This window comes from Chrysemys picta, chromosome 5 (genome assembly GCF_011386835.1).
Source record: "Chrysemys picta bellii isolate R12L10 chromosome 5, ASM1138683v2, whole genome shotgun sequence".
Lineage (NCBI taxonomy): Eukaryota > Metazoa > Chordata > Testudines > Emydidae > Chrysemys > Chrysemys picta.
In genome coordinates, this window is record NC_088795.1 from 144,794,972 (window position 1) to 144,806,796 (window position 11,825).

Sequence of the window (11,825 nt, forward strand, 5' to 3'; positions counted from 1 at the left end):
TCTTTGGGCAAGCACATTGTTGGTTTATGGTTTTAATCTGTTTTATTCCCCCACCCTGACATTGGTAGTAACCCTTTTCATACATTTCCTGTTTGTTTTCGAAGAATTTCCCTCTCTAGTCTTCTGTTCCCTGCCTGGTGGGCGGTGGGAAGAGTTTAGGTGATTAGATACTGCTATTGCCACTCAAAGAACCTGGCCCTTTACCTGAGATCATGTAACATTCCCGAGACCAACAAGGAGTCTGGTGGCACCTTAAAGACTAACAGATTTATTTGGGCATAAGCTTTCGTGGGTAAAAACCTCACTTCTTCAGATGCAGTGAGGTTTTTTACCCACGAAAGCTTATACCCAAATAAATCTGTTAGTCTTTAAGGTGCCACCGGACTCCTTGTTGTTTTTGTAGATACAGACTAACACGGCTACCCCCCGATACTTGATTCCCGAGACCTGCCCTTGAGGAGCCAAGCGGCGAGCAACGGGAGGAGCTGGACCCCTCGACATCTCAGGTAGCAGCCGCTGGCGCCAGGCATTTTGTGCCACCCTCGGGGCTGACGGGAGGCCAAAGGGCTGCGCTGTGAATTGAAAATGGCGCCCGCCCACTAGGAAACACAGGGAACGTCGGTGACCTTGGAATATGGAAATAAGCGTCCGGCGGGTCGAGGGCGGCGAACCAGGCAGGGGATGGTGGAGGCCGGGGAGATACTTTCTGAGAGGCTTGTTGAGGCGACGCAGGTGCAGGACGGGCCTGAGGCCCCTTTGGCTTTCGGGATTAGGAAGTAGCGGGAACAGAGCCCTTTTCCCTTCATGTCCCAGCGGGGCTCTCGGCTACTGAGCGCTGCAGGGCTGCCTTGGGGCGCTGGGGAACGTGGGGCAGGGAAGATGGGGAGCTACCTGTTTCAAGGGGAAGGTGAGGGCCCTGGGGCAGCTTGGGGGAGCTGGGGAAGCTGAGGGGTGTGACCGCCTGGTGGGGGAGGGGCAGGGGTGAAATTTACCGGTACGCTGGAGTGCTGAGGGGGGGCGTGGCCTCAACCGGAAGAGGCGGGGCCTTTCAAGCTTTAAAGGCCCTGGGGCTCCGGCTGTGGCTGGGAGCCCCAGGGCCTTTAAATCACCCTGGAGCTCCCAGCAGCAGAGGTGGTTGGGAGCCCCGGGGCAAATTAAAGGGCCCGGGGCTCTGACCACCGTGGAGCTCCGGGCCCTTTAAATCACCGCGGGAGCCCGGCTGCCGGTGGGGATTTAAATGACCCGGGGATCCCCGCAGCGGCTGGAGCACCGGGCCCTTTAAATCCCCGCCGTGGAAGCCGGTCCAGTCCGGCACGGCATACTGGCTCTTGTCGGCGGAGTACCGGCCCGGCCTGGCTTACTTTCACCTCTGGGGAGGGGTCAGGGGTGGGAACCAGGGCTAAAGAGGTGTCATGAGGGGCACTGAGAAAGGACATTTGTGCTGAATCTCAGGTGAGTCCCGCCCCGCTCCGCAGGCCCTGCGATCCCTCCCCGGACCCCCACGGCTCGAGGATGAGTCTCTGGTGCCATCCAGTGGCCGCTGCATTAACCATGCTGCAGGCCATGGGGAGGCCACTCCGGAGACCCCCAGGCGGGAGGGGAGAGCAGGGATGTGTGGGGGCTGTGAGTGACCACCCCACCCAGCCCTGGAGCGCTGAGAGCGCTCTGGGCATCAGCCTGACCCGCCTGGGCCTGACCCCTCAACTGGGCTTCTGCTCCCTGCACCCTGGCTTGTGGGGCTGCAGACCCCCAAAGGCAGAGGCTAGGGACCCCAGGAATGTTGGGCTTCCGCCAGCCCCCCGGCGTGATTCCCCTCCAGCGCGTCTGTATGAAAGGGCATCCGCCATGCGGTGGGACCTCGCCCCTACAGTATGCGTGAGCGCAGTGTTCCTGCAGGCTCCTGCCCTGCTACCGGACCGATGCCGTGACTGTGCTGTGCCCCGGGGACCCTTAACTCTGCCCCCTCGGGGCCCAGCTAGCCCGTGCACCACAGTACTCAGGCAGCGGGGTGTCACCAGGCTCTCCATGGCCATCCTGCCCTCACCCACACCCAGGCAGCGCTCCCAGTTGCCCAGGCCTGGCCCTGGCCTCAGCAGAGGGTGGGCCGGGCGGCAGGGAGCCCCAGCCCTGCCCCAGGGGAGCTAGCAGCTTCCGAGCGGGGCAGAGGCTGGCAGGGAGACACCCGATGCCAAGGGCCGAGGTGACGGTCGTCTGGAGAGGATGGGAACCGTTTACCAGCTGCGCTGCAGGATCAAAACAGCCCAGGAGTCATAGAATCAAAATCATAGAATCTCAGAGTTGGAAGGGACCTCAGGAGGTCATTTAGTCCAACCCCCTGCTCAAAGCAGGACCAATTCCCAGCTAAATCATCCCAGCCAGGGCTTTGTCAAGCCGGGCCTTAAAAACCTCCAAGGAAGGAGACTCCACCACCTCCCTAGGTAACGCATTCCAGTGCTTCACCGCCCTCCTAGTGAAATAGTGTTTCCTAATATCCAACCTAAACCTCCCTCACTGCAACTTGAGACCATTTCTCCTTGTTCTGTCATCTGGTACCACTGAGAACAGTCTAGATCCATCCTCTTTGGAACCCCCCTTCAGGTAGTTGAAAGCAGCTATCAAATCCCCCCTCATTCTTCTCTTCTGGAGACTAAACAATCCCAGTTCCCTCAGCCTCTCCTCATAAGTCATGTGCTCCAGACCCCTAATCATTTTTGTTGCCCTCCACTGGACTCTTTCCAATTTTTCCTCATCCTTCTTGTAGTGTGGGGCCCCAAACTGGACACACTACTCCAGATGAGGCCTCACCAATGTCGAATAAAGGGGAACGATCACGTTCCTCGATCTGCTGGCAATGCCCCTACTTATACAGCCCAAAATGCCGTTAGCCTTCTTGGCAACAAGGGCACACTGTCGACTCGTATCCAGCTTCTCGTCCACTGTGACCCCTAGGTCCTTTTCTGCAGAATTGCTGCCTAGCCATTCGGTCCCTAGTCTGTAGCAGTGCATGGGATTCTTCCGTCCTAAATGCAGGACTCTGCACTTGTCCTTGTTGAACCTCATCAGGTTTCTTTTGGCCGAATCCTCTAATTTGTCTAGGTCCCTCTGTATCCGATCCCTACCCTCCAGCGTATCTACCACGCCTCCCAGTTTAGTGTCATCTGCAAACTTGCTGAGAGTGCAGTCCACACCATCCTCCAGATCATTAATAAAGATATTAAACAAAACCGGCCCCAGGACCGACCCTTGGGGCACTCCGCTTGAAACCGGCTGCCAACTAGACATGGAGCCATTGATCACTACCCGTTGAGCCTGACGATCTAGCCAGCTTTCTCTCCACCTTATAGTCCATTCATCCAGCCCATACTTCTTTAACTTGCTGGCAAGAATACTGTGGGAGACCGTATCAAAAGCTTTGCTAAAGTCAAGGAATAACACATCCACTGCTTTCCCCTCATCCACAGAGCCAGTTATCTCATCATAGAAGGCAATTAGGTTAGTGAGGCACGACTTCCCCTTGGTGAATCCATGCTGACTGTTCCTGATCACTTTCCTCTCCTCTAAGTACTTCGATAATGAAAGGTTTCAGAGTAGCAGCTGTGTTAGTCTGTATCCGCAAAAAGAAGAACAGGAGGACTTGTGGCACCTTAGAGACTAACAAATTTATTAGAGCATAAGCTTTCGTGGACTGAAGTGGGCTGTAGTCCACGAAAGCTTATGCTCTAATAAATTTGTTAGTCTCTAAGGTGCCACAAGTCCTCCTGTTCTTCTTTCTAAGTACTTCATAATTGATTCCTTGAGGACCTGCTCCATGATTTTTCCAGGGACTGAGGTGAGGCTGACTGGCCTGTAGTTCCCCGGATCCTCCTTCTTCCCTTTTTTAAAGATGGGCACTACATTAGCCTTTTTCCAGTCATCTGGGACCTCCCCCGATCGCCATGAGTTTTCAAAGATAATGGCCAATGGCTGTGCAATCTCATCCGCCAAGTCCTTTAGCACCCTCGGATGCAGCGCATCCGGCCCCATGGATTTGTGCACGTCCAGTTTTTCTAAATAGTCCCGAACCACTTCTTTCTCCACAGAGGGCTGGTCACCTTCTCCCCATACTGTGCTGCCCAGTGCAGCAGTCTGGGAGCGGACCTTGTTTGTGAAGACAGAGGCAAAAAAAGCATTGAGTACATTAGCTTTTTCCACATCCTCGGTCACTAGGTTGCCTCCCTCATTCAGTAAGTGGCCCACACTTTCCTTGACTTTCTTCTTGTTGCTAACATACCTGGAGAAACCCTTCTTGTTACTCTTAACATCTCTTGCTAGCTGCAACTCCAAGTGTGATTTGGCCTTCCTGATTTCACTCCTGCATGCCTGAGCAATATTTATATACTCCTCCCTGGTCATTTGTCCAATCTTCCACTTCTTGTAAGCTTCTTTTTTGCATTTAAGGTCAGCAAGGGTTTCACTGTTAAGCCAAGCTGGTCGCCTGCCATATTTACTGTTCTTTCTACACATCGGGATGGTTTGTTCCTGCAACCGCAATAAGGATTCTTTAAAATACAGCCAGCTCTCCTGGACCCCTTTGCCCTTCATGTTATTCTCCCAGGGGATCCTGCCCATCTGTTCCCTAGGGAGTCAAAGTCTGCTTTTCTGAAGTCCAGGGTCCGTATTCTGCTGCTCTCCTTTCTTCCTTGTGTCAGGATCCTGAACTCGACCATCTCATGGTCACTGCCTCCCAGGTTCCGGTCCACTTTTGCTTTCCCTACTAGTTCTTCTCTGTTTGTGAGTAGCAGGTCAAGAAAAGCTCTGCCCCTAGTTGGTTCCTCCAGCACTTGCACCAGGAAATTATCCCCTACACGTTCCAAAAACTTCCTGGATTGTCTGTGCACCGCTGTATTGCTCTCCCAGCAGATATCAGGGTGATTAAAGTCTCCCATGAGAACCAGGGCCTGCGATCTAGTAACTTCTGTTAGTTGCCGGAAGAAAGCCTCGTCCACCTCATCCCCCGGTCTGGTCTATAGCAGACTCCGACCACGACATCACCCTTGATGCTCACACTTCTCAACTTAATCCAGAGACTCTCAGGTTTTTCTGCAGTTTCATACCGGAGCTCTGAGCAGTCATACTCCTCTCTTACATACAACGCAACTCCCCCACCTTTTCTGCCCTGCCTGTCCTTCCTGAACAGTTTATATCCATCCATGACAGTACTCCAGTCATGTGAGTTATCCCACCAAGTCTCTGTTATTCCAATCACATCATAGTTCCCTGACTGTGCCAGGACTTCCAGTTCTCCCTGCTTGTTTCCCAGGCTTCTTGCATTTGTGTATAGGCACTTAAGATAACTCATCGATCGTCCCTCTTTCTCAGCATGAGACAGGAGTCCTCCCCTCTTGCGCTCTCCTGCTCGTGCTTCCTCCCAGGATCCCATTTCCCCACTTACCTCAGGGCTTTGGTCTCCTTCCCCGGTGAACCTAGTTTAAAGCCCTCCTCACTAGGTTAGCCAGCCTGCTGGCGAAGATGCTCTTCCCTCTCTTCGTTAGGTGGAGCCCGTCTCTGCCTAGCACTCCTCCTCCTTGGAACACCATCTCATGGTCGAAGAATCCAAAGCCTTCTCTCCGACACCACCTGCGTAGCCATTCGTTGACTTCCACGATTCGACGGTCTCTACCCCGGCCTTTTCCTTGCACAGGGAGGATGGACGAGTGTGACGTTATTGATATACTCTGGGACCATATAGATCATTGTTGCAACCAAGGTCCTGTAGTGGCACCCAGATCTTGTGTAAAGGGGGTCAAATGGGGTGTCTAAGACAAGGCTATGGTTTACTGGTTATAATTATGCTGTCTATATGTATGTATCAATTTTGTAGTTGAAGTTAGGAATATTGGCTCTATACTGTCTGTATTTCAAACTTAGGCTATGCTGCTGGGTGACATCCCAGACAACATGGTGTTAGCTCTGCCTAGCCTGCTTGATGGCCCATTAAAGGACCATCAGCTATACAATGGACCCATTGAGAGAAGGCAGATACGCCTTGTAACTCAGCAAAGTATGCAGGGACTGGCCCATGTGACTCCAGACTCCATTTGCTGTTCTTACACCTGGAAAAGACTATATAAGGCTGATGCCTCATCTCCATCTTGTCTTCAATCCTGCTTCTTACCTCTGGAGGGACTTTGCTACAAGCTGAAGCTTTGAACAAAGGACTGAGGACCCATCCCAGCGGGGGATGTTCCAGAGACTTGATTTGAACCTGCAGTTTATTCCATCGCTGCTGCAAGCCTGAACCAAGAACTTTGCCATTACTGTATGTAATTGATTCCATTTAACCAATTCTAACTCTCATCTCTATCTTTTTCCTTTTATGAATAAACCTTTAGATTCTAGATTCTAAAGGATTGGCAACAGCGTGATTTGTGGATAAGATCTGATCTGTATATTGACCTGGGTCTGGGGCTTGGTCCTTTGGGATCAGGAGAACCTTTTTCTTTTACTGGGGTATTGGTTTTCATAACCATTTGTCCCCATAACGGGTGGCACTGGTGGTAATACTGGGAAACTGGGGTGTCTAAGGAGATTGCTTGTGAGACTTGCGGTTAGCCAGGGGGTGAGACCGAAGTCCTCCTAGTCTGGCTGGTTTGGTTTGCCTTGGAGGTGGAAAAACCCCAGCCTTGGGCTGTAACTGCCCTGTTTGAGCAATTTGTCCTGAGTTGGCACTCTCAGTTGGGTTCCACCAGAACCGCATTGTCACAGTGGCGTAGTCGTGCTTGGATCCACAGAACCAGGTCAATTAAGCTTTGGGTCAGAACCCCACGCTGTCCAAATTTGAATTTTGGGATTGAGAGTTTTGTTGGTTAAAGAGCTGCTGCAATGGCTGAGCAAAGAGCATATGAGGGACTTGGCAAAAAAGCCCTGGAAAATTTGTGTTCAGAAAAGAGGATAAGCTTTAGAAAGAAAGCTACAAATCAGGAACTGAGAAATCTGTTAATAGCCAGTGATCAGGGGGCAAGAGCACAGCCCTTACCTGAGGCTGCAGAAGAGGCAGAAAAAATTAGAATGCAAAGGGTGACAAGTCAACTGCAATTTGAGCATGAACAGAAGCTAGCAGATCTTCGATTGCTGGAGAAGCAAAAAATAGCAGAATTAGAAAGTGAGAGAGAGAAGGAGGCTGATGAGAGAGAAGAGAGAGCTCGTAAGGGACGTCTAGAGCTGCTCGCTGCTGAGCAGGAGACTCACAAGATGGAACAGGAGACGGCCAGACTTCAGCTCCAAGTACTGGAAGAGCGGAGAAAGTCATCCCCACCTGGTACTCCACTTCCCCCACGCCATGAGAAAAACTGGGAAAGAATGTGTCCCATTTACAACGATACTGAGGATATAGAGGAGTTTTTGTCTACCTTTGAACGCCTCTGCAATCTGTACCAGATCCCTGAGGGTCAGCGAATGCCTGTCCTGCTGATCAGACTGACTGGAAAAGCCAGGGAGGTATTTAATGACTTGGGGGAACAAGAAGCCTTGGATTATGGGCAGTTTAAAGATTCTGTGTTAAGGCGATTCAAGGTTACTCCTGAATCTTACAGAGTTAAGTTTAGAGAGTTTAAAATGCCTAAGGATTGTACTTTTGTAGAATGTGCTCATAAGCTGATGGGTTTTGTTAAAAAGTGGGTTGTGGGAGCCAAGGCGCATGGGAGTTTTGAAAAACTGCTGGATTTAATAACTTTGGAACAGTTCTTAGATATTGTGCCTGACCATGTGAGAGCAGCTGTGTGTGACAGGGACCCTGAGTCAGTCCTACGGGCAGCAGAGATTGCGGATGCCCATACCCAGAACAGGGCTCGAGAAGGGTGTAAAACCCCGGGGAAAACTAATCACCATTCTCCCCAGTTCAAGAGGAGGGAGGGATTTAAAAGTAAATCTGTCCCTGACTCTTCTAGAGGAGTTCAAGGGGGCCCGGAGGGTAGGAACTCTTATCCCAGGACGGAACAGATTACATGCTATCACTGTGGTATGCTGGGCCACATGAGACCAGATTGCCCGACCCTGAAGGGCAGCCCAAAGCCAGCAACCCCAAATGCCACGATAAATGCCAACTCCATTACCCTGAGCACTCAGGCTGAACCAAGCCACAACAGTTCCACCTTAAGTTCAGGTGCAAGCACAGCAGTAGCTAATGTTAACCCCATCGTCTCCAGTGGCATGGGAGGAGGTGATAAGCTCACCAGTTATGTCAGGACTGAGGCGTGGCAGGGGAGTGAGAGGTTTATCATGGAGGCAAAGGTCAATGATGTTGAATGCACGGGATGGCGAGACACTGGCTCGGATGTAACTATAGTCAAGGGACATCTGGTGAAGCCGGAGGACATGCTGCCGGGGGAGTATGTGACGGTAGTGGCGTTATCCGAGTATTCTGTGGACCTGCCGATGGCTAGAATCCACCTGGAGTGGGATGGCTTTAAAGGGGATGTGAAGGCTGCTGTCCGGGATTTGATTCCGGCTGATGTCTTGGTAGGAAATAACATATTGAGGGCGCCTGGCCAAGTGAATGTAGTGACCAGGTCACAGAAAGAATTTGGGGCTGTGGCAGATACCCTGACTGATGGCAGTGAGGGGGGCAGCAAACAGACAGAGAGTGCCTCTCAAGATGGATCAGGTGAGGGTTTGTCTGAAATATCAGAGATGATTCTGAATCCAAACAAAACCCAGAGTGAATTCATTGTGGCTCAGCAGAGTGATGTATCTCTAGAGAGGGCCAGGAATGATGCTCAGAGTCAGGTCCCGGCCTGTGAAGAGAGAGGCAGGTTTTTTATGCAGGATGGGCTGTTGTATAGGGAACCACCTAGGGGAAGGAAGAATTCCCAAGCAACAGCTCGCAAACAGCTTGTGGTACCTGAGAGTTACCGCAATGATTTGTTGAAGTTGGCTCATGATAGTCCCTTTGCAGGACATCTGGGTGTAGGCAAAACGTGTGACAGGCTAGAGCAGAATTTCTACTGGCCCCACCTTTTTGGGTCGGTGAGAGATTACTGCAGGAGCTGTGAGCTGTGCCAGAAGCGTAAGGGGTTAAGGGGGCCTAGCAAGGTGCCCCTCCAGCCTCTGCCCATTATTGGGGAAGCTTTTGCCAGAGTAGCTGTGGATATTGTGGGGCCACTCCCAAAACCTTCCAGAAATGGGAAGAAATACATCCTGGCGTTGGTAGATTTTGCTACCAGATATCCGGAGGCTGTAGCCTTGGCTAATATCGAGGCAGAGACGGTGGCAGTGGCCTTGTTCTCTATTTTCAGCAGAGTGGGTTTTCCCAAGGAAATATTGTCTGACCGTGGGTCTAACTTTATGTCTGTGGTTTTTAAACAGTTGTGGGAGTTATGTGGGGTGAAGCACCTGAAAGCTGCTCCCTACCACCCCCAGACTAATGGTCTAGTGGAGAGGTTCAATGGAACCCTGAAGTCTATGTTGAAAATGTACGTGGATAGACGCCAGAATGACTGGGATGTTATGCTGCCGTATCTATTGTATGCATACAGGAGTGTGCCCCAAGAGTCTACAGGGTTTGCTCCCTTTGAACTGCTCTATGGGAGGCAGGTCCGGGGGCCCCTAGATTTGGTTCGTGACTCGTGGGAAGGTAATGTGGAGGAGGCAGAGCAGCCGGTGGCCGAGTATGTGGCTCAATTCAAGGAGAGTTTGCAGGAGATGATGAAGTTGGTTGAGCAGAATCTGAAAGAGAGCCAGGATACGCAGAAAGCCTGGTATGACAGAGATGCTAAAGAGAGAGCGTTTGAAATAGGGGACATGGTGTTGGTGCTAGATCCTGTCAGGAAGAACAAAATGAAAGATGTTTGGTCTGGACCCATGGAGGTAGTGGAAAGGATTAATGAGGTTACCTATGATGTGAGGAAGCCCCAGGTACAGGGAAGTGTGCAGACAGTGCATGTGAACAGAATGAAGGCCTACCATGCAAGGGAGGTAAATGTGAACACAATCTGTTATGCTGAGGAAGAGGCAGGGTCTGCCCCTTTAATTGACATGGTTGCTGAAAGCCAGGAGGAGACGCCTCTTGAGAGCATTGAGATGGGGGAGGATTTAACCCCCCCTCAAAGAAAGGAACTGCTGAGGCTGTTAAAACACCACAAGCAAACATTCTCCAATAGGCCAGGGCTCACAGATAGGATGACACACTCCATTCAGACGGTGGGTCCCCGCCCAGCCCCTAGCAGAGCTTACAGGGCCAAGGGAGAGATGCAAAGACAGATCCAGGAAGAGGTGGAGAGCATGTTGACAATGGGAATAATCACCAGATCCCAGAGCCCCTGGGCCTCTCCCATTGTGATGGTGCCAAAAAAGGATAAGACCATGAGGTTTTGTGTGGATTACAGGAAGCTAAATGCTATCACCCAGCCTGACCCTTACCCCACACCCAGAATAGAGGATCTACTGGATACGCTGGGAGGGGCAAGGTTTATAAGCACCCTGGACCTGACTAAGGGGTACTGGCAAATACCCCTAGATGCCGAGGCACAAGGAAAATCCGCTTTCATAGTGGAATCGGGCCTATATGAGTTCAAAGTGCTGCCCTTTGGGATGCGAAATTCAGGGGCTACGTTCATGAGACTTATAAATGAGGTCCTACGGGGATTAGAATCTTTTGCGAGGGCCTATATAGACGACCTGGCCGTATTCAGCAGTTCGTGGCAAGATCACCTGAACCACATAGGGATTGTGCTGCACCGGCTCAGGGAGGCCAATCTAACGGTTAAGGTTTCTAAATGCAGAATGGGAGCTGCTGAGGTGACCTACCTGGGGCACAGGGTGGGCAATGGGCAACTGCGCCCAGAGCCTGTAAAGGTAGAGGCCATTAAAAACTGGCCAACCCCTAGAACTAAAAAGCAGGTCCAATCCTTCATTGGTCTGGCCAACTATTACAGGAGATTTGTGCAGGGATTCAGCGACATTGTTGCTCCCATCACAGACCTGACGAAAAAGGAAAAACCAGACCGGGTGCTGTGGACGGAGGCCTGTGAGCAGGGTTTTCAAAGCATAAAGAGCGCTTTGGCCAAGGAGCCTGTTTTGGCCAGCCCAGATTTTGAAAAGCCCTTTTTATTATGTACAGACGCTTCCAATATTGGGCTGGGGGCAGTGCTAATGCAAGAGGGGGAAGGAGGGAAGAGACATCCCGTGGCATATCTAAGTAAGAAATTGTCCCCCACTGAGCAAAATTACGCTACCATTGAAAAGGAATGTTATGCCATTGTCTGGGCTGTCAAGCAACTTAAGCCCTATTTGTACAATAAAAAATTCACTGTGTTGAGTGATCATGCCCCTCTGGTCTGGCTGCACAGGGCCAAGGGCAACAACTCCAGGTTGCTGCGTTGGAGTTTAGCCCTTCAGGAGTATGAAATGGATATAGTCCACATAAGGGGAAAGGAAAATATTGTAGCTGATGCATTGTCCAGAGTGGAGAGCTCTTAGGATGCAGTCAGTGGTGTTTGTGACATCCCTTCCTGCATCAATTTTGCGTTGGGGGTGTGACGTTATTGATATACTCTGGGACCATATAGATCATTGTTGCAACCAAGGTCCTGTAGTGGCACCCAGATCTTGTGTAAAGGGGGTCAAATGGGGTGTCTAAGACAAGGCTATGGTTTACTGGTTATAATTATGCTGTCTATATGTATGTATCAATTTTGTAGTTGAAGTTAGGAATATTGGCTCTATACTGTCTGTATTTCAAACTTAGGCTATGCTGCTGGGTGACATCCCAGACAACATGGTGTTAGCTCTGCCTAGCCTGCTTGATGGCCCATTAAAGGACCATCAGCTATACAATGGACCCATTGAGA

General features: G+C 51.0%; 1 protein-coding gene across 1 annotated transcript; it reads left to right on the top strand.

Annotated features, from left to right (window-relative positions):
• Positions 1 to 5,689: 5,689 nt before the first annotated feature.
• Positions 5,690 to 11,610, top strand: LOC135984061 (uncharacterized). Its single transcript, XM_065598492.1, has one exon. It carries the CDS (start codon positions 6,862 to 6,864, stop codon positions 11,452 to 11,454), a length of 4,593 nt encoding a protein of 1,530 aa, XP_065454564.1. The 5' UTR covers positions 5,690 to 6,861; the 3' UTR covers positions 11,455 to 11,610.
• The last annotated feature ends 215 nt before the right edge of the window (positions 11,611 to 11,825 follow it).